This window comes from Rhincodon typus, chromosome 4, assembly GCF_021869965.1.
Source record: "Rhincodon typus isolate 14 chromosome 4, sRhiTyp1.1, whole genome shotgun sequence".
Lineage (NCBI taxonomy): Eukaryota > Metazoa > Chordata > Chondrichthyes > Orectolobiformes > Rhincodontidae > Rhincodon > Rhincodon typus.
Genome location: NC_063335.1, coordinates 38,455,957 through 38,479,649, shown reverse-complemented (window position 1 = coordinate 38,479,649; position 23,693 = coordinate 38,455,957). Strand labels below are relative to the sequence as shown.

General features: G+C 37.9%; 1 protein-coding gene across 7 annotated transcripts in view; it reads right to left on the bottom strand.

Annotated features, from left to right (window-relative positions):
* LOC109916896 (zinc finger protein 236) overlaps positions 1-23,693 on the bottom strand; it is a 141,063-nt gene that overhangs the window by 31,540 nt on the left and 85,830 nt on the right. For 3 of the 7 annotated variants that reach the window (XM_048595669.1, XM_048595673.1, XM_048595675.1), the window contains exons 19-26: positions 23,344-23,529; positions 21,618-21,888; positions 18,365-18,468; positions 15,844-16,203; positions 11,860-12,008; positions 9,573-9,813; positions 7,990-8,004; positions 6,477-6,647 (exon numbers count right to left, since the gene is read on the bottom strand). In XM_048595669.1, coding sequence (XP_048451626.1) covers positions 6,477-6,647; positions 7,990-8,004; positions 9,573-9,813; positions 11,860-12,008; positions 15,844-16,203; positions 18,365-18,468; positions 21,618-21,888; positions 23,344-23,529 — 1,497 coding nt within the window. The remainder of the gene's footprint in view (positions 1-6,476; positions 6,648-7,989; positions 8,005-9,572; positions 9,814-11,859; positions 12,009-15,843; positions 16,204-18,364; positions 18,469-21,617; positions 21,889-23,343; positions 23,530-23,693) is intronic. The other 4 variants (XM_048595671.1, XM_048595670.1, XM_048595672.1 and 1 more) reach the window with 4 other exon arrangements.

The following is a 23,693-nucleotide window of genomic DNA, read 5'->3' as shown; positions in this document are numbered from 1 at the left end:
AAACAGCAGCTAAAAAAGCTCAACAGCTAAGCTCAAGTCTGAGAGTTCACAAACTGGCAACTGAGAAACGAGTGTCAACGCAGACTCAAACGCACCATCACGTGGAAAAATAGGTCAACAGCAAATTGCTGGTACAAAGAAGCTGTATGTAAAATCTGCTGGAAAAATAAGGGCATAATGAACAGGCATGCTCGAGAAAGGAACATGAACAACATAAAACAGAAACCAAAGAGTGAGAAGAAAATCTACATGATACAAAATGGACATGAGAAAAGCCTAGACTCTCAGTCCCAAAGAGGAGCTGTTATTAAACATACTGGCCATTGCTGACGACAGCAACTAATATTGGATCACTCCCTTACTGAATAGCAAACCAGTAAGAATGGAGGTGGACATTGGAACTGTGGTTTCATTTATAGCTGAAAGTGTGTATCAGAAGCAACTTAGTCACATTGCACCTTAATCCTCAAAAATTGTACTAAGAACTTACCAGACAAAGTGGTGACTTTAGGTGACTTTATCAAGGCAAATGTTCAGTTCTACAGTCAGTCTGAAGATTTATCCTTACACATTACCAAAAAAAAATTTCCAGGTTTACTGGGAAGAATTTGATGGAGAAAATCAAACTCAACTAGTTTGAAGCAAATCACTTGTCAGATTTTGAGAATGACCTACCACAGATTCTAAAGAAACATGCCATTGTTTTCAATCAGGAATCTCAGAAACATGGAAAAGATCTCCGTCAAACTGAAAATCAAGAAAAATATTGCAAAGCTAGTTCAATGCCTTATGCAATCAGAACAAAGTCAAGGTTGAAGTAGAGAGACTGGTCAATACAGGAGTCCTTGAAGCCCGTGAATGAGTTTGACTGGGCTATTCCAATCATACTGTGATGAGGAAAGATGGATCAATATGCATCTGTGGTGATTTTAAGGTCACTATTAATCTGGTACTGTGTGCTGAGTAATATTCTTTGCCTTTATTCAACGATATTTGCTGGACTAGCTGGTGGTTAGCTTTTCAATAAAATTGACCTTAGTCAAGCCTATCCCCAGATGAATGTAGATCCTGAGTCGCAGAAATACTTGACTATTATAACACAAAGAAAAAATACAAGAGGATTCTATTTGGAACCACACCTGTACCTGCATTATTCCAGCATACCATAGATCAGATTTTAAGTGGATTAGAACAAGTCCAGTGATACCTAGATGATATTTTAGTCACTAGGAGAAGAGAAAAACAGCATCTCCACAATTCAGATGCTGTTCTGCACAGACTTGAAAATTATGACCCAAGAGTGAGGAAAGACATGTGAATTTTTAAATCTTCTACTGAATATTTAAGTCGTGTCTTTGATGCTGCGGGACTGCACAAGGTACCTTCAAAATTAAAAACCATAACTGAGGCACCAACACCTAAAAATGTAAACTAACTATGATCATTTTTGGGCTTACCAAATTACTATGACAGGTTTGTTCCACATCTTACAACCATTCTCAAGCCACTGAATAATTTATTATGCCAAAACAAGAATTAGAAATGGGAAGAACAATATGAAGGAGCTTTTACACAAGTCATAGAGGTTTTATTAAAGTCAGAAGTCCTGATCCATTTTGATCCAAAGTTACCATTGCAACCAGCATGCTAGGGATCACTATTTCATGAGGAACTGTTATTTCTCACATATCACCCAACGATGAAGAGAAGCCAATAGCATTTGCATCAAGATGATTAAATAAATTAGAAATGATCTATGCACAGTTAGAGAAAGAAAGTCAAGGAATTATTTTTGGCATTAGATGATTCTATCAATACCTTTAGGGCCAGGAATTTACCCAACAGACCAAACCATTGACCACAACATTTGAACCTCATACAGGAATGCTCTCCCCAGCAACAAGCCATATACAACTCACTATTACAATTAAGTATCAGCATTCCAATTTACATAGAAATGCAGACTGGCTCTCTTGCTTGTGCTTACCAAATGAGTCAACTGCAAGCAGTACTTACGGAGACATTTTCTACTTTAAAAAAATAAAGAACGCTCTGGTAAAGGCAGGACAAGTTCAGAGATAGACTAGAAATGATCTACGAGCATCAAAAGTAATGGACATGGTATTACATGACAAGGTCACAGGAACAACCCCAGAACTGTAGCCATATGTCCACTCAGAAGCTACAGCTGTCCATACAAGCAGGATTTCTCCAATGGAGAATAAGTGTTATCAATCCACCACAAGCAAGAAAACATGTATTAAATCAACTACACAAGAGTCACTATTGCATTGTCAGAATGAAGGAGATATCCAGATACTATTTTGGTGGCCAAGGCTTGACTCCAAAATTGAGGAGAAGGCATGAATATTTGCAACTTGTATAAGAGTTTGCAACTCACCTTCATTAATGCCATTACACCCACGGGAATGGCCAGAAAGACCACGGCAAAGATTCCATATTGACCAGGTGAGATCTTTTGAAGGTCCACTGTTTTTCATTATGGTTGATGCACATACTAATTGGCCTGAAGTTGCCATCACAAAGACAACATTTCAGAGGAAACCGCTGAAAGACTGGAGGAGATCTTTGCAAGGATTGGTTACTTATAATAATTTGATAATGAAAAATGGTCCACAATTTATATCACGATTGTTTACAGACTATCTAAAGCTGAACAAAATTTAAGATATTCGATTAGCTCCTTATCACCCAACCACATAAGGTTTGGCAGAAAGGTTTGTTCTGACAATGAAGGGTAACTTGAGAGCAGGGATCACAATCCAAAAGACTGAGCCAATTTTTGTTAGTATATCATATTTAAGGTTCTCCAGCATTGCTCATGCTAAAGTGTCAGTCGCACAGGTAATTTGCTGAAAACACCCATGATTCATCAGAAGATTCAAGATTCAACAGAACCCAGTTTTCCAACAAGACATGAAGGCCACACATTGCGTTTTCCAAAAAGGTCAAGAAGTAGTGGCAAGAAATTACACTATTGGCGAGAAGTGGGTACGAGCCATCACTGTGGCACAGACTGGACCTGGGGTCCTACACTGTAAAGACAAGAGGCGATGCAGTATTGGGAGGTATGCAGATCAACTGGCAACCAAATGGTACTGGATCAAATGTGCCGGGGACAACATTAACAGAATATCTACAAATAACTGTACCAAATAGAGACCTGGATATACCTGAGGACAGAACAGTAACTGCAGCATCTCAGGGAAATGCTACCTTAATGGACAATACCATGACATTGTGTGAACCTCTGAATATTCAGTCATCTCAGACAGCGACAGATGATGTTCCTAGTACACCCAAAACACCAGAGGTTAAAGCTAATGAGAAAAATAAACAAATGCCTGAGGATTGCCAACAGCCACACAGAAATTGATGTTCTCCGGAACATCTTACCTACTGACTGTTGTATATATGATGTAAAACTTGTGAATGCTTTGACTGCAGGAACCTCTGATGTAAAGGGGAAGGATGTTGTGCATTTGTGTACGTATAGTGGACTGTCACTTTAACAGTCCAATCACATGACATGATGATGTCATGCCATTTTCCACCCGAAACAGTTTAGTAATCTTGCTGCCAGTAAAAGGTATACCTCTTTATGAAAGATCCTGCTGTTGTTAAACACTTCAGCCTCCTGGTATTTCTTAAAACGTAACAATTTCCATACATGGAATTTTGCTGTTCATAACTACAAATCAGAAAACAGCCCTGAAGCCTCTTTAGGATACTTCGAACAATTATCATGTAATCTCGTGATATATTCGTACCTTCCAAAAGGATTCAAAGTACATCAAATAAAAGCAAAATACTGCAGATGCTAGAAGTCTGAAGTAAAAACAGAAAGTGGTGGAGAAACTCAGCAAGTCTGGCAGCATTTGTGGAGAGAGAATCAAAGTTAACATTTCAAGTCCAATGACTCCTCTTTGGAACTGCTGAGTTCCGAAGCACGGTGATTAACAAGAATACAAATGGTGCCAGACCTGCTGAGTTTCTGTTACATTTTCTGTTTTGATTCGAAGTACATGTTGGAGTATTGTTCCAGTACATGCCATTATTAACACAAAATGCACCCCCTGCTCCAGAATTACATGCCTTTGACGTATACTGCTACTGTCATAGAATTAAACAGATCTACAGATTTCAAAGAATAGTTGAGGAAGCTGTACAGTAAATGCACTATCAATGTAACACCAACATTTACAGGTGTTCAAACATCAGTTTAAAAAGCTGCACTTGAACATTAATGAATAACTCCAATAACTTGAACTGAACACTAATGCAATTTGATAACTGCAGCTCTTCACATGAACTCAAAGGCAGTGAAAATATTCCAAATTATCCAATTCATCAACCCGGTAACCAAATAAATTATGACAATAAAGTTACTACCCACTTACAGAAAATGAGTTATTCTTTTGGCAGTGCACTTTCTAAACGGAAATCATTGTTGCCAGTAACTATTTAACCTCTGACCCTTTAAGAAATAATAACCTTCAAAACAAATGCACGAGTTTTATTTAATTTTACGATGCTGGTTGACAAATCAGAGAATAGAGTACTTCTAATGAAACTGCTCTTAAACCAATCGTGAGAATGCATCAACTTCGCACAAGCATGTTCTGCAACTGAATTTATACTTATTATATTCCAAATAGTTCCACTTCACAGCAATCATACACCGATGTTATTATTGTGTACCAAAATCATTCCAATTGTAAAATCATCCAAAACATGTTTTTTTTTCTATGTACAACGAGAATGTCATACATTGTGAGATCAGAGGTGTGACAGTGTTAATGAGCTTCACATCCTAAATATAAACGTGCTTTTCCCATTTGCTACATAACTTAACCTTGACACCTCTTTATAACATAGGGCAAAGATCTACTTAGTGTACCCGATGCAGTAAAATTGTAAACGTGATCACTATAAAGTAGCTTGCAATGCTTATGCCTGGACATTGTAAAATGTTGAATATTAAAGCACACACCTGTAAAAGGAACCTGATCAATTTCCTCTATTAAATTTAAATGAAAGGTAAATCAGGTGAGTTCATTTTGCATGATTTTGCAATATTTTCTATGCATGGGAGATCTAGAACAAGCTTCTCCAATAAATCAGTTTCTTTTAAGGAGTGTAACATACTCCTAACATAATCCTATGTGCCTTGCCACCCATTCAATCCTCCCCCAGATTTAGCGATTGCTTGGGCACAATCTTCAAGCGAAGAAATTTGCTGAATTTTCTCCTGAACCCACAAAAGCAACTGAATTGTTAAGAATCCAATACAGGGTTATTAATTCTGATTTGGTACACTTCCACTGCAAAGTGGGCTTTACTAATAACACAGTACCTACAATTAGCACAACAAAATGGCTGCAGAATATTAGGTGCCAGGATCTGGAGAAGAGAACTTGACTGAGAGTTCTGGGTATATGGAAACATAACTGACATGCTTGAAGTACTCGGCAAAATTCACTGCCAGCCATATGTTATCTACATTCTGAAGGAGAGTCACTGGACCAGATACGTTGGCTTGGCTTTCTCTCCATGATGCTGCCACATCTGCTGAGTTTCTCCAGCTACTCTGCTTTTGTTTCAGATTTCCAGCATTCCCAGTTCTTTGTTTTTGTTTGGTATTAATCTACATTTACCCTGTTTTGGCACAGTCTGCACAGTATTATTTTGCATATAATTTATGGCAAAGAAACAGCCATTTGCTAAAACTGGTTCATGCTAGTGTTTATGTTCTGCATGAATTTCCTCCCACCTTACTTTGTTTCACCATATCAGTACATCTTTCCATTTATTTCGTTTTTATCTGCATTCCTAGCTTCTCTTTATTGCATCCATGCTGTTCACCTCAACTACTTCTTTTGATAATGAGTTCCACGCTTTTACTATTGTAGTTTCTTTAAGTTTCTTTTTGAATTTAGAGCCTGCCTTACATTTATGGTCCCTAGTTTTAGTCTTCCCAATAAGCAGAAACAACTTTTCTGTATTTCTACTGTAGAATCTTCTGATAAGATCTCAATTTGATATACTTCAGCCTTACCTTTTCTAAAAAAAAGCTCACTGAACCTCAAAGCCATTCAGCCTTTCTTGGCAGTTGTAATCTCTCAATTCTAGTAGCTTGCTTGTGGATTTTATTTTGCACCTTCTTCAGTACTTCTACATCCTTTCTAATGTATGCACAATACTCTAATTAGTAATCTGACCAAACTGTGATGCATATTAAACTAGACTGTTTCTCAATTCTATCCTTCCAGTGAATACTTTACACAAATTATACTTCTGCCATAGTTTTAACTTATTTGCTAAATTAGTCTAATTTTGTTGATGTCTGATATTAGTAGCAATGCAACAAAAATTATGGTGGAAACAGGATAATAACAGTCACTCACTTATGCAGATATCGTGCAGTGTTTTGTCCCTTCATGGCTAATACAAACCTGATATTGTGAGTGATATCTCTTGTGGTGTTCCTGTTGGATTGGCACAAGCGGCATTGGTAGCCTGTGCTAGTACCTGACTGAGATTAGAATTATTAATCGTCAGTGTCATTTCCTGTTTACCACTAGAACTCGATGCAAGTTCTGGGGACTGTGAGACGTCTTGTGTTCCTAACAGATAAAACAAAAGGAAGAAATTATTTTTAAGACATACAAAAATATTCTTCCATTCAGGCAAATATACCTTGCCATTGATTATTAAAAGCAAAATAGTTCAGATTTCCAGCATCTGCAGTAAAATGGAAAGTGCTGGAGAAACTCAGCAGGTTCAGCAGCATCTGTGGAGAGTGAAACAGCATTAACATTTAGAGTCCAGCATGATTTCTTCAGGATGTTGAAATTCTGAAGAAGAGTTATACTGGACTTGAAACATTAACTCTGTGTGGCTCTCCACAGAAGCTTTGTTTTACTGCCATTGATTAATACGGAATTTCCATAAAATACTAAATCCTTTATTAAACTTCAGGGGACTAAAAAGTAATCTAGAAGTGCAAGATACAGATGTTGCCTTCAAAATTCATGCGCTAATTTATTGAGAATGCAGGGCTGCATGATGCAGCTAACACTGACTGGCACCTTATTTTCTCTGTAAAAGGGAATTTATATTGATCATAAGAATAAGGGCATACACCTAATTTCACAGAAGTAGGAGTATGGTATTCAGCCTGTTCTTTAGTCATTCAGCAAGTTATGGCTGCTCTGTATTGCCCACAATCTGGGATCCCAATATCAGCATAATTTTTCTGACTGTTTCAAAACATTCAAAATTCTCATACTGTTCAATGGGTGAGTGCAGGGAGGACATTTCCCCTGGAAGTCGTGACTAGAATCAGATGAGACAGTCTCAGAATAAGTGGTAGGCCATTTAAAGCTGAGGGGAGGTGAAATTTCTTCAAACAGAGGATGATAAATCTTTGAAATTCGCTATCACAGAGAGGTGTTGGGGCTCAATTGTTGAGTATGTTCAATAAAGTTCGATATATTTCTATACTTTAAAGACATCAAAGGTTATGGGACCAAAAACAAAATTGCTGGAAAAGCTCAGCAGGTCTGGTAGCATCTGTGAAGGAGAAAAGGTTACGGGGATAGTGCAGAAAAATGCTGCTCCTATTTTCTATATTCCTAGTAGTAAAGTACCCATTGAATAGAATAGAGGTAAGGAGTGATCAGTTACTCCTAGCTAATCTCACAGAACCCTTGATGGCTATCTAAATGTTGCGCTGGTAGCTTGCTATTTGTGGGGTGACAGTATGTTTATAATAATAAATTTTTAAATATAATGTGCCTTTTTGTTCACTACTAAACTAAACCATCTTCTGAAATACACTTTAATTCAGTCTTAACACAAAGATAAATTTGGAGAAATACCACGTACAATGAAGAAAAGAATTACTGATGTGCTTCTGATATCTTTAAAAGTCTTAAATAAAAACAAAGTGCTGGAGAAACTCACCAGGTCTGGTAGCATCTGTGGAGACAGAAACAGAGTTAATATTTCAACTTCGATATGGCTAAACATTGGAACAGCTTTTGTCTACACCACCTTCTTTGCCTCCTGGTTCAAACTGCAAACTCCCAGTTCAAACTTGATAGCAAAACCCCTGTAGCAATTAAAACTAAAAATGTTTAGCCAGGTGCAAGCAGAAACATCCATATTACCCAAAAATCAGATCAATTTCAAGACAAGTTTAAAAAACTACTTGAAGGACTCCCTTCAACATTTTTTTTAAAAAAAGAATGATATGTTATGGCAAAGGAACTATGCTCTATCAGGCATTTGGCCAAGTGCAATTATCAACTCTTGTCGGACAAATTCCCACAGTTTCATCATATGACCGCTTGCCCCAAATTACCCTTGACTGAATATCTTTGTGCCCCACATTTCCAATATTTTTACAATCAATAAAACAAAGTCTTCGATTAAAACAGAAATCCTGTAACACTTCTTTCCCCTATTTGTTTGCAGCAGGGAGTTAATCTTAGATACTCCAGGATAATCTAGAAAGGGTGGCAGTGCACTACTGAAGCAGTCCTTTCACTAGATTTATACTATAAATTCAGCAATGTAGTAAAACGGACACTTTCATGTCAATGTTCAAGGTACAGTATAAAGACAAACAGGCTTCGCATAAGTTTGGTAACTACTTTTTGTTAGGAATGTAATTGTTCAGGAATATTGAAAAACACAAGAGAAAAGGCTATAGATTGCATTAGACATCGTCTCTCTACGGCAGAGATGACAAAAGTCAACCAAGACTCAAATATTATGATTTCAGCCCATCTTACACTGAAACAACATTACATTAATAATAGTATAAAATTATATTTCCAGGATATAACTATGTAAAATGCCACTGAAATATGACATAGTCCCTGGCAGTAAATCTCCTGGTCATGTTGCTGCATCCCAACATACATTCCCAAACGGTCTGCTGCAAGACATATAAATTCTTACTTTTTTTCAGTCCAAAAACTCAATTTTGAATGTCTCATAGTAATTTTGGCCCCAGGTATGGAACAAAAGTTTAAAATGACCACAAACATCCTTCATGCCCAAGCAGTCTATTGGAAACAAGTGTCTAATTAGTCTGGAAGTCTACATTCCAACTAAGAGCATGTCATAATTGGCATACCTAATGCACATATTACTATAATTTCATCCCTTTAAGTGCAAGAAAGATTCTCCATAGTTTTCATATATTTATCCAATTTAAAACAGTATGAGATTGCTGTGTTGATAAAGTAAACTGTTCTGAAAAATTTTTTTAATATGATAACCAAGTTGTGATGTGGAGGTACCGGTGTTGGACTCGGGTGGACAAGGTCAGAAATCACACACCACGTAAACCTGTTGGACTATAAAACTTGGTGACGTGTGATTTCTGACCATAACAAAGTTGTGCAAAGCTCCTGAAGAGTTTTCAAACATAACAGTTCATTTTCTTCTAGGTCACCAACTGGTTAGCATTGTGAAAAGGAGAAAATAAAGATTTAGAAGTTCAATGTAAATGCCAAAATTAGATGAATATTTCTCACCTGAGCTGCTCGTCAGAGCATTCTCTTGTTCAGTCAGACTTCCCATTGCCATGGCAGTTGATGATGATACTGTTGGTTGCATTGGCAGACTGGTGAGTGGCTGGATGACCACATTAGCGGGCACTGTATTATCTGTTGCTTGGAGAGTCCCAGCTTGCTGTGCTAGGTTTGTGTCAGTAGACATTTGTTGAGGGAGTATATTGCCTTGTTGCAATGTCTGCTGCAAAATGCTTGAATCAATCTGCAAGGAAAGGAGAAAAAAAATTCCAGTAAAATACTAATCAATTATAGGTTGATTCAAAAGTCAGCTCGCTCAATCAGATCAAGCATAAATAATTGAAAATCACCTAATCTACCAATTGGTTTATTAATAGCAGAGTATTTGAAAAATACACATTTAAATTCACAGGGATAATCTGAATGCACAAGTTTTCTTAAAGGTCAGGAGGCCATTTGGCCTAATATATCTGTTTATTGTGATTAATCTATCTTTATTTTCATACATTCAGAAGGGTATGCATGCTCTATATATCTTTAAACTTGTTAAGGTTTCCTGTTTAAATGGGTCTTGGTATTTAAGAGCTGTTCACATTCACAAGTTACATCAGTTGCTGGTGTTTATGCTGCTACTCCATGCTTAACCTGCACTACTGACATTAGTGATAACAATAAAAGCAAGATGCTGCAGATGCTGGAGATATGAAATAAAAACAAAGTGCTGGAAAAACTCATCAGATTTGGCAGCATCTGTGGAGAGAGGAAAAAAAGTTCAAGTATCGAGTATTATTCTTCTTTGGAACTTGTTCTTAACAATACCACCTTCTACTCAACCTAAAGTGTCTTTAACACAGGCAAAGTAGAGAAGCATTATAAAGCAAAATTTGATACGAAGCTACACGGGATAGGAGGTAAAAAAGCCAAAACCTTGGTTAGAGCTAGGTTTTAAGGAGTATCTAAAAAGGACAGAGAGTGCTAGAGAGGTGAAGAAATTTAGTGAAGGAAATTCAGAACTTAGGGCCCAGGCAGCTGAAAGAACGGCCACCACAGAATCACACAAGTGGTTACAATGCAGAAGGAGGCTGTTTCCCCATTGTGCCTGCACTGACTCATTAAATAAGGGTCATTACCTAACAGTAGTGGTACAATTAAAATCAAGGAAGTACAAAGTCCAAAATTAGATGAGTAATTATCCTGGAAGTTTTTGCTTCTGGAGATTAGAGATAAGTAGACAGGCGAGCCCATGCAGGGACTTGAAAACATCTATAAGAATTTCAAATTGAGATGTTGCTTGACCAAGGACCACCAAGGATTAGTGGGGGGGCGGCGTAAGTGAGCTGAAGTTGCTGTAAGGACATAGACAACACAAAAATTTGTCTAATCTCAAGTTAATAAAGGGTACAATGTGGCTGCCAAATTTTACTTTATAATACTTCTCTACCTTGCGAAGTTCACCAAGTGCATGTTGAATCATGATAGTGAAGTATTCAAATTATCATCTCTCAGATTTCCTGGCCAGTAACTTCAATAGTGCTATGCCCATTGGTGGCATTTAAGCCTCAAATATGACTTGTAGGTATCAAGGATGCACTCATTATGAACCAGAAGTGAGATGCTTCCCTGCTGGAGGGAATAGAAATTTGTCCTCCAAGGTCGTAACTGAAACACCATCCTTCGGCACATATAAATGAAGGATCTAACTTTTACCCGAGACTTTCATGGGAATACTGGGCTGATTTGGAGTTGGTGTTCAGGAAAACCATATTTACCTGCAGTTTTAAAAGGGACCACTACAGGCAACAACCAACAAGGTTAAAGGTCAGTATTTAAAAAAACAAAACTCAACATGAAGTTGGAGGTGGGAGGGTGGTGCACAGTGGTTAGTGCTCCTCTCAGCTCCACAATCAAAGCACACAAGCCACGCCCAGCCATTTCTCTTTCAACCATTCTTTGTAACCAGGATCCGTCTTCCTGTGTCCTTACAAAAGGATTTAATCATGGGCCACTGTGATACTGAGTATAGTACCATCTTTAAGTCCTCTGTGCAATCTGATAGATTGATGATACTAAGGATGAAAGGTTGTTCCCTCCACTGCTGCAAAATTTCAAGGCACCTCTGCTTGTGACATATTCACAAGCATGAAGTGCAAGATTCCAATATTTAAACCAATGTTTCTTAGTAATAAAATCTGACTGTGCTGACTGAGTAAACTCATGTTAACGGAAGCCCAGTAATGAAAAACAATGTTATTGAAGTTCAACGTAGCAACAGCAATGACATACTCCATACCTGTAGTGTAATGTTGTTTATATTGCTGGGGTCAATTCCGGAGATCTGCACATTCTGTCCAACCAAGTTAGCAGAAGCAAGTTGGAGCTGTATTCCTTCCAGAGTGGCAAAGCCAGCATCTGTAAGTGATAATGTCAAATCACCTCCAGCTGCCAAATAAATCAAAGGACACAAGCAATTTATTTTATAAGGAAAATGGCGGAGACTGTAATGAATACATTAAAATATGGTTAAGTATTTTTTGCAATAAACAGACCTCAAACACATCACCTTTGGTGCTTGGTAAATAGTTGTGAAATTAGTCTAGAGATTAAAAGGATTAATAACAAGAAAATCCGAAATTGCTTGAAAACCTCAGCAGATCTGGCAGCAGCTGTGGAAAGGAGGAGAAGTTCATGTTTCAGGTCCAGTGACTGTTCTTCTGAATGGATAAGGATTAATAGAATTCTAGTATCATTCCATAAAGTTTGATTGAAATTAACAGGCATTATCAGATCACAGAAAGACAAATTACACTGTTCTTTTTAAATGGGGAAAGGCAAAAGCCTGTAGAGAAGACAAAAGATTTAGATATCAATGCACACATTTCACTAACAGCTTGAAGACAGGTACAAAACAAAAGATCTTAATGTGATCACAGAAGCATTTCATAAGGTTTAACTGAAATAAATAAAGGCTAGAGATATTGAATACTGAAGTCAGCTTGAAAATAGAACAAAAAACTGTGGATGCTGGAAATTTGAAACAAAAATAGAAATTGCTGGTGAAACTTAGCAGATCTGGTAATACCTATGGGGAGAAAGCACAGCTAACATTGAGTCCGATGACTCTTCATGAGACCATTGAAAATAGACCTAATTTATCTGAATTAAAAACTTGATTTCAAATATTCCCTAACAGTGTTTACAGCTGCCCAAACATCAACTCTTGCTGCTTCATTAATTCCTGTGAAACAAACCATTCAGTGCTGCTGTCCACATATGCACTTTCCCACACCGGCACCCCCTCCCACTCACCAAACACCTCACCCCCACACACACATATCAAAAGCTTTACTATCCCAAGGATGTATCATAATCCTTGAAACTGCACATTACTGTCCTGTGATGCTAAGTTAAAACCTATGATTTTGTATTCCGAAATAAATTAGACTGAATCAATTCGTGTTACTGAATCACTGTTATTGGTATTGTTTTTGCAATTATGTTAATAACTGTCTTACTCTGGACTACACAACAACAGCAAGATGAAGTTTTTTTTGCTACTGATGGATCAAGCATTCCTGTTTATTCTTGGTATCTCTGAGGTAAGCTCAACTCGCTTTAGCAAGAAGCACATTTATAGTTTCTGCTGGTACCAAACTAGCTTTTTTAATTACACTGATATATGTTTAAGGGCCAAATTTGGTATCATATACCTATCAGCTTAGAAGCAATGCTCAGCAGATACATCATTCATACATTGCAAATTATGCATTAAGACTACGTTTCAACAATAAGAAACAAATAGTGTAAGAAGGTGGCAGCATTTGTGCAAAATCTGCTCATTAAAAGATTTAGACAAAGTATAAATGATAAATTTGAACTGATTTAGTTCTGCTAGACATGGTAACAATTCTGTTAAAATTTTAAGGAAAATTGAAGTTTAATAATATTGCTGATGGGTATGGATGGACAAGATTCCCTCCCATTTAGCATTATGATTCAAGTTGCATTGTTGCTCCTTTAGTGAAGAAGGAAGTTTACAATTATGAAGATGGCAACCTCTTTCTGGTAATCATTTAGCATCAAAATCAATAATGGATCTACTTTATTAAATAAATCAAATGCTTGTTCACCTCTGATGAGAACATTAATTCATTATGAATATAGATTATGTAGTTTTTGGTTGAGGTGGAGATTGCAAATGTGATGCTCAAGGCAGCACAATTGAGCAGGATGGGCTGATGGATGAGAGGGTACTTACTTCTTTTATTCACTCACACGATGTGGAAATTGCTGACTGGGCAGCATTTATTGCCCATCCCTAGTTGCCCTTGAGAAGGTGGTTGTGAGCTGGCTTCTTGAACAGCTGCAGTCTATTTGATACAGGCACAAGCAAAATGTCATAGGAAGGGAGTTCTAGGATTTTGACCCAGTGGCAATGAAGGAACAGAAATATATTTCCAAGTCTGGATGGTGAGTGACTTGAAACTTGTAAGTGGTGGTGTTCGCACGTATCTGATGTCCTTGTCCTTCTAAATGTTAGTGGTCATGGGTTTGGACGATGTTGTCTAAGGAACTTTGCTAAATTCCTGCAGAGCATCTTGTAGATGGCACATACTACTGCTGTTAAGTGGCGGAGGGCCTGAATGTTTGTGGATAGGATGCATTCAAATGGGTTGCTTTGTCATCAATGGTGTCAACTTTCTGGAGTGTTGTTAGAGCTGCAATCATCTGGGGCAAGTGGAGAGTACTTCTTCACACCCTTGACTTGTGCCTTGGCAATGATGAACAGGCTTTGGGGAGTCAGGAGGCGAGTTACTTGCTGCACTGTGGGCAGCATCGTGACTCAGCAGTGAGCTCTGCTGCCTCACGGCACCAGGGACCCGGGTTTGATTCCAGCCTTGGGTGACTTCTGTGTGAACTTTGCATATTCTCCGCGTTGCCATGGGTTTCTGCCAGGTGCTCCAGTTTCCTTCCACATTCCAAAGATGTGCAGATTAGGTGGATTGGCCATGCTAAATTGCCACTGGCTCCAGGGACGTGCAGGCTAGATGGGTTAGTCATAGTAAATATGGATAGGGTGGGGGGCTGATTCTGGGTGGGATATGTTTCAGAGGGTGGTGCAGACCTGATGGGTCAAATAGCACCTTTCCGCACTGTAGGGATTCGATAATTCTATGAAGATTCCTAGCTTTTGACCTGCTTTCATAGTCGCAGCACTTACATGACTAGTCCAGTTCTGATTCTGATCAATGGTAACCCCCAGGCTGTAGATAGTGGGCGATTCATTGATGGTAACACCACTGAATGTTAAGAGCAATGGTTAGATTCTCACTTGTTGGAGATGGTCCTTGCCTGGCACTTGTGCAGTGTAAATATTAGTTGCCACTTGTCAGTCCAAGCCTGGATACTGATCAGATCTCACTGCATTTAGGCATGGACTGCTTTACTACCCGAGGGGTCGTTAATTGTGCTGAACACTGCAGTCGTCAGTAAACATCCCCACTTGTGACTTTATAATGGAATAAGGTTATTGATGAAATAGCTGAGGAAGGCTGGGCAGGGATGTTACATTAGAAACTTCTCCTGTCGTGGAGCTGAGATGACTGACCTCCAACCACCACAACAATTTTCCTTTATGCTGGGTATGACTCCAAACAGCGGAGCGTTTCCCCCGATTCTCATTAACTCCAATTTTCCTAGAGCTCTTTGCTGCCACACTCAATCAAATGCTGTCCTGATGTCAACTCTCATGTCATCTCCGGAATTCAGTTCTTTTGTCCATGCTCGAACCAAGGCTATAATGGGGTCAGCAGTTGAGTTGCCCTGGCTGAACGCAAACTGAGCATCAACCATCAGGTTATTGCTAAGCAAGTGCTGCTCGACTGCACAGTTAACGTCACCTTCCTTCATTGTACCAGTGTTTGTGATTGTGACTATGTTGTTGAGAAAAGTTCATGGATTTTTCACATAATGTGATGTATAACAAGAACAAGAAGGGAAGTAACAAGATTTTTAAAAAATAAATACAGCAAGTTGTTAGCTAAAATGCACTGTCTAAGCTGTTAATAGAAGTTGATTCAACAATAAGTTTCAAAAGAAAATTGGATAAATACTTCAAGTGGATAAAAAAATTGCAGGTCATAGGCCTAATCCAACAGCTCTTTCAAACAGGTGGTACAGGCACGATATACCAAATAGTTTGCCTCTATGCTGCCTGATGCGATAAACTTATCCATTATATCTTTTCGTTGAAATAATTAATTATTAAAAACATTACCTGACACCGAGACAGGAAGAATAGCTTGACCAACTAATCCCTGTTGGAGAAGGTTCTGATCAAACTGGCTGGTAAGAACTCCGTTGTTCGTGATGTAAACATTTGCAGTAGTCAGCAAGTTTACCGGTTGTAAGCTCTCTGTTGATTGACGTGTCACAGGCTTCCGAATTTTCTTTGGCAGTGACGTGGGCTTAAAGTGAGATTGTATGTGACTCTTCCGATGCCCTGAAGTTCGGAAACGCACATCACAATGTGGGCATTTAAAAGGCTTTGCTCCAGTGTGCAGTCGCATGTGAACTTTTAGGCTACCTTTTGTCGAGAAAGGAGAGCTGCATACGTGACATTTGAAGTGCTTCTGACCTGAATTTCAAAAAAGTAAATTTTCCAAGTCATTAACAGCAGAAACAGATGCACAGCCGAATCAGAAACTGATAGACACCCAAACATTTAAAAATCACTGCCAAAATTTTTTGAATAATTTTATAATGGGAGGCAGGCTGAATTTTCTAACGTGCTATTAACTTCCCTGTTAACTTCATAAATGATGCAGCACTGTCATGAATTATTCAGATTTATAATAAGTTCGTCTTGACAGGGTTTAAGAAAAATGCACAATTTCTTAGTATAATTTTTTCTATTCCTCTCCATGCCATCTCATCTAATGAACACTTCTCTACAAAGGACATCCCCAGCTTTAGTGAGGCTGTTCTCAGTACTTTCCAGTATATGCCAAAATTAATTACTGTACTCTGCCAGTCTCTACTGCCTCCGTGATGTCAAGGTATGACATTGTCTAGAACTCAGATCCCAAGAGAAATATAAGTTTGAGCTTGGCAGGTTTGAATCTGACATCTTTTTGGATTATAGCCTGTGTGAACTTTATGGATTTACTGGCGAATTAACCCTTGCACCAGATACCTTTTTCTGATACATCTCAGGTGCAAGTATTTTAATTATATAATTTTATATTATAGATATAAATCTATGTAAAAGGTTATAAATCTAAAAATAATCAAATTCTCACATCTACATAGTATCAATAACAGCAGAGGTGCTAACTGAATGCCACATAATTTTATTGCTGCACCAAAAAGGTGGCATTAAAACCTGCATAAACAAGATATGTACAACTGAAGGTAGGTTCAGTTAGGTTTGAACATACAAGGGCTGATCGTCCTATAAGTCTCTGTGCCTGCACATTTTCTTCGGGCCAGCCAGGACATAACAGAATTCCAGGCCAATATTCAGAGAGATGCAAAATGGGAGGGAGGAAAACAGCTGCTGCAAGCTTCTGGATCCTGTAGCAATGTAGAATTGAGTGGAGAAGAAAGAGAACCTTTTTTAAAAAAAAACACACCCTGTGCTGTGGTACAGGAACCAAACTTGCAATTCACTTCGTAAGAAGGGAGCAGGCCTTTCAACCACTTGACCCAAATATTACATTCATGTTAGTATGGCCTATCAATATCATACTTCCACTTTCCTGCCAATGTTCCACAACTCTTAGCAGTTTTTCCCACCAATACCGCAGTCTTATAATTATCAATTAACTACCAGCTTCAATGGGTTTTGTAGCTGCCTTTTGACGGATAGAGAAAGTTTACATTTTCCTTGGGGAACAGTTGCAAATCAGATTTAGTTTAAATGGGATTTAAGTTAAGGCATGTTGAGGTGTGTGCTTGGGACACCTGTGTCAGTCAAAAACAATGAGCAAGATCAAAAATAAATTAAAGAAAAGCAAACAGAAAGGTAGGGGGTGTAGAGCCCCTGAGAGTGCAAAATCTTTACATCATAGCCTCCCACTTCTTTTTATTTCACCTTTATCTTTTTTTTGTTTTGCTGGACTCATCTTTGTCTTGTTTCTTTTTGTTTCTCCCATCATGTATTCAGATGGTTAGATAGCAATTCATACCTCATTTGGAGGCTCCCTTTAATAAATAAAACAAAGTACTGCAGATATTGGAAATCTGAAACAGAAACAGAAATTGCTGGAGAAACTTAGCATGTCTGGTAGCATCTGTGGAAAGAAAGCAGAATTAACTTTGAGTCCAATGACCCTTCTTGAGAAACTTCTAAAGCCTGAAGAAGTGTCAATAGACTCAAAATGTTAACTCTGCTTTCTTTCCACAGATGCAACCAGACCTGCTGAGTTTCTCCAGCAATTTGATTCTTCACTATAAATATTACAACTCCTTTTGGTTGTTGCATCATGATTTTTTTTGTTAATCTTCCCTGTCTTTCATCCTATTTTTCTCCTTTGTGCTTCCTGCTCGCTGTCCTTTTCCACTGGCTTAAGAACAATTCTATTTCCCTCCAGTTCTCATCAAGGAACATCAACCTGAAACATTAACTCCAATACTCTTTACAGATATTGCCTAACCTGCTGAGATTTTCCAAGTTCCATTTTTTTCTTTTTATTTATGATAAATTGTCATCCTGTTTTATGGTTTCCATCATCGGGAACAGCTCACATTATCCTCTCACTGTTCAATAACTTAATTTTTGAAAAGCCATCACCAACCTGTGTGGGTTTTTAAATGACAGTCCAGTGTAGACTTGACTGTAAAACTTTTCCCACATTCATCACACTTAAATGGCTTCTCTCCAGTATGAATTCGTATATGTCTGTATAGGATGAAAATATACATTTTACGATCTCAATTTAAACAATCAATTGTGAACAGTTCAAATTTCAGGAAAAAAGCTAACTTTTGTTAAACAAATTAAAACTGCAATCAAAAGACTTGTGTTTTGAATCAACTGGATAGATATTAGATCCTTTTAAAAATATTTGTTGAAAGAATGTTTTTGTTTCATGAGAATTCATAAATTTTAAGAAACTCATTATTGGGAAATATCGACAAAAATACAAAAAAAGTATCAAATAATGCCTCCCTATCCACTGATAATCTCCAGGGTAATTTGCAAAGGCAATAATAAAATATAGCTTTAAAATGAAATAAAAATTCTCCACTCATGCTTCTGATCAGACTCGCACTGGCAATTCAATGTTACAACTTCTCCACTGGCATGAAGTTCTGTGACAAACCTAGAAAAAAACTGAAAAAATAATCGGAGTATATGGCTGATACAACTGGAGCTATGATCACAAAGGAGAAGACAGGGAAAGTTATCCTGGACTGCTGCCACACCACTTCAGAAAAAGCAAGAGATTTTTAACCTCAGCAGTCAAATTACAATGCTGTCAGTAGCAATTCTGATCATGCTGCATATTGCAGGACTTTAGAAACACAATAAATTGGGAGAAAGAGTTGAGAAAACAGAACACAGGGGTGAAAGATGCAGGAAAGTTACCAAAGGTAAAAAGGAAGTCAAACCATAAAAGGAAAGTAAAAAAAAGAACATAAGTGCATAAGAAGAAATATATTTCTGAAAAGGATGGAATGTGAAATGGGATAGCAAGCTATAAATTTTTAAAAACACTGCACAAGAAAAAACAGTGTGCATTTATATCGACGCCTAACAATAACATTTCTTGAAAATGTTATCTTTCACAAATTAAATCAACATGAGGGCACTATTTTGAATGCAACTGGCAATTATCATTGAATTGGAACCAGTTTGTGTTGTGCACCAGTACAAATACTCAGCTGCAATTGCAGCCAATTCTTTTTTTATGTGTGTCTGACATTTAAATCCATAATCTAAAGGCGCATATCACAGCATAAATGGTCTCAAGCTATCAAAAATCTTTCTTCTGGCTGAGTTGAGTGACTGTGGTAAGAGAAAGAATTGGAGGACTATGAGAAAGAAAGGCTTTAAGGAGGTGGTGGGAGTGATTAAATAGCTTCTTCAAATGAGCTGGGCATATGCATAATAGGCTGAATGGCCTACTAGAGAGATTGCTAATTTAAGATTTCAACTGGTTGAAAATCAGATTTTTACAAACAAAAACTCAACTTCTTTTTCACAAATGCTCTCAACTCTGAAGAAATAACAAAGATAAAGAGGGAAAAAAGGTTCAGGATGGGATTTAAGAAATATCTTTCTTCTCTTGATTAACTTGTAGGTATAGAATCAGGAAAAGATAAATGAGCGTTATAACTAGAAGAACACAAAAAGGAGGAAAGAGAGAAAGAATGGAAAATAATGGACTGGAAATTTCCATAATTACTTTGAACTAAAACTTATCTCAAATATGTATTTTTAAGACAAAGCTCTTCCTAGCACTGGAGTACTTTTCAGCCTTTGTTTCAGTATCAGTCTCCCAGCTGAAAATTTCTTTTAATTCTTTAAATGGAGGTGCAGAGATGAGCATTTACCTCAACATACCATTGATTAAACATTTTTAAAGTTGTGTTTGACATGATTTTGTGACGTATGCAAACATCAAATTCATAAAAAATAATTTCTGTATGTTAGAGAACATCATTTAAAAGTATTGTAAGTTTGTCTTTAAGTCATTTTTCCTCCTCATTTTTGTATGGGCTGTGTTTACCTTATCAAACCTAATAAATACTAGGGAATGGAGCACGTTGCACATTTGCTTAAACTAAGCCAAAGTCACTCCTCAGATCAGTCAGATGCATGGTAACAGTTCATCTGAGGGTCAGTTAGATCAGTTGACTGTATGACTCGTCTGCAGCGCAGGGCAATTCCAACAGGGTGAGTTGATTCCCACGCTAGCTGAGGATACCATGAAGGCCCAGCTTTCTCAACCTCACCCTTTACCTGAGGCATGGTGATCCTCAGGTTAAACTCACCACCAGTCCTATCTCTTTCTAATGAGAGAGTCTATGGTTCTCTGGAGTGTGGTGACTTTCACTTCACTTTCAAGGGTCCATCTATTCAAAAACAGCTCATCACCATCTCTTAAGAGCAATCAGGGAAGGGATGGGGGGAAGAAAAGCTTCAGACATTGTCAGAAAACCCACATCACATGAATAAATTAAACAAAGATTTATTCCAAATTTTGCCTCATAAAAATCTATTTTATTCCATGAGTTTCAAGTACCAGAAATTAGACTAGGATTTTGCAAACTCATTTTACCTTGAACTATACCACAATATAAACAGGTAACTAGAATTCAATTCCATCAGTTTGGTCAGGATTCAAAACAGTGGTCATTTTATTATTCCCCCACTGCTGTGCTCTATTGCTTTCAGCAGGGGAACAGGTAGCTGTCTCCCTTAACTGAATACAAGGATAAAGGCTGGCAACAGTGCAGGTCAACATCTTTAAATTATCCCTCCCTCACTTACTGCCCTCTCGTTCTCCGGACAGACAGGCTAAAGTTAAGGTGCTGAAGGGCACAAACATAAAGAAGACACACGTGGATTTATGTATAATCCCAGGTCTCCAGGGAAGCTTGCATATAACATTTTGAACTAGTGTAATGTAAACTGACATAGCTGTCATTTTCAACAAGGCTAAATCCTGTAGACAGCAGAGAGATTAATCAGTTTTCAACAGAATGTTAACTGGGATCTTAGAAGAGTTCCTCACTCTCCTTGAATTGATCATTGGATCTTTACTTTCCATCTGAATCACTGACTAACAGATATGGTATGGGTGAGTCAGCCTAGAATGTATGTTCCAATCCTAGAGGGGGGATTAAAGAGTGACAGGTAAGTCTACGATTTTTCAAACTGAAAGTCAAGATTTATAATGGAGTCAACTGGATGATTAGGTGCATATTTGCAAAGCAAAGTGCAACAGCAAAAGGAGAGAAGAGGGAAGGAGACAATTACCTTCAGTAAAAAACGTGTAACAGAATAGAAACAGAAACAAAAAACAAAATGTCAATTCTTACCTAACTAAGTCACTAGGCTTTTTGAAACTCTTTGTGCAAAATGTGCATTGATTTGCATGTTTAGGCTCTTCTTCCACCTCTGTATTCTTATCCTTGATTTCACTAACTCGATCCTTCTCTGCTGCTGATTGGACTAATACTTTTTCCGAAACAGTGGCATCTAATCGTGTTTCAGTTTTGGCTAATTCCGCTGTTTCCTCATCTGTAAATGTGATGATCCCAATTCGTGACCTTCGCACAACAGGCCTTTCTAGGTTTTCATCATCTTCATCTAAATAATAAGACAGAGAGAAAAATATTTCTTATATCACAGGTGAAACAGATTTCAATCTCACTACCAACGATAAAAACCACTTGAAGTACAGATGCCAGACAGACTCAGGGAAATGGTGGGTCTAACAAATTGGCTGCTTTGCAGTTCAAGCATAAAAGGCCAGAATATTTTTTACAGTAATAAAGTTACTCAAAATGATCTTATTACTGTGATAATCATAACATCAAAAGTTCTTTGAAGTAATCTTAATTTAAATTAAAAATGGTACCTAACGCAAGGTGCGGTTATCCATTTTTCCGTTTCTCGTTTCTTTTCCATTCTTTGTCAACCACTGCTCACAAAATCCTAAACTACATTAATTCTGATGTTACCGCAACTATCATCTAGTTCCTACAATCCAATGTGGAAGCAGGAAAATGTTTGCATGGCCACAACAGAGCAAAGCAACATTTATGAGCCAGTATTAAACCAGGGCGTGAGTAGCAGTGTAATTAGATTCGATATTATAGCAGTTAAAACGGGAAGAGTTGTGGAAAAGTAAGTTGGCACTTTGTGAGCTTTAGTGAGTTTACAAGGGAGTAATCATAAATAAAGATGCATATTTTATAGTAGGCAATTTTTGCAGCACCCAACCTACTAACTTAAACGTTCATTTCCTCCACCATCGATGCACAGTGGCAGCAGTGTGTACAACATCCAAGACGCTCTGAAGGAACTCACCAATGGTGCTTTGCCAGCACCATCCAAAACCATGACTTCATCCACCTAGAGAACAAGGCAGCTAATGCATGCGAACACCATCACCTCCAAGTTTCTTTCCAAGCCACATACTAGCTTAACTAGGAATTGTTTTGCTACCCTTCACTGTTGCAGGCTGAAAATCCTGGAATTCTCTTCCTAATAACACTGTGAGTATACCTATAACCAAGCGGATTGCACCAGTTCAAAGTGGTGGCTCATATTCTCAAGGGCAATTAGGATGGGGCAACAACGAAATTGGAGTAGACACCATATGTTTCCTTGAGCATGCTCCACATTCAAAATGGTCATGGCTGATTTTCAAACTCAACTTTACTTTTCTGCTTGAGCCCCGTAAGTCTGGGCTCCCCTCAAGTCCAAAAATCTATCTACCTCAGCCATGCATTTATGTAATAATTAAGGATTCACATTTCTCTGCAGTACAGATTCATAACGCCAAGTGGATACATTTCTCCAGATCTTCATTTTAAAGGAATGATGGCTTATCCTGAGACCGCACCCCCTACTTCAAGGGATATGCATGCAGTAAACATTCTTTCAGTATCTCCCCTGTCAAGTCCCTTCAGAATCTTACTGGTTCAAATGAAGAGTGTGGGTATAAGGAATACAGGTGATGAATGTTTCACTGTACATCCTGCCTTTACATAAAAATACAGGCTACGATTTAGCATTCTGAGATAAAGCACTCCATACCTCCAACTCCTACCGTTACTTGATGAATCTTCATGTGCCTCTTGCAGTGAAGTGATGTTCGGAAAGTGTCATCGCAGAATGGGCACTTAAATGGTCTCAGACTGGTATGAATTACCATGTGCCTTGTTAGGCTTCCATTGGTAGTAAATGTGGCATCACAAACAGTGCATTTGAAAGCTTTGATACCTTTAAACATATGGAGACATATTTCCAGATATCTATAAATATTAAATGTTCATTTGAATCAAAACGATTGATGAAATTGAAGCTGTTGATATTACTACTGCTAATGTCATACATCAGGATTTAAAAACCAAAATCAAATCACATAATAAAATTGTGCAGACCAT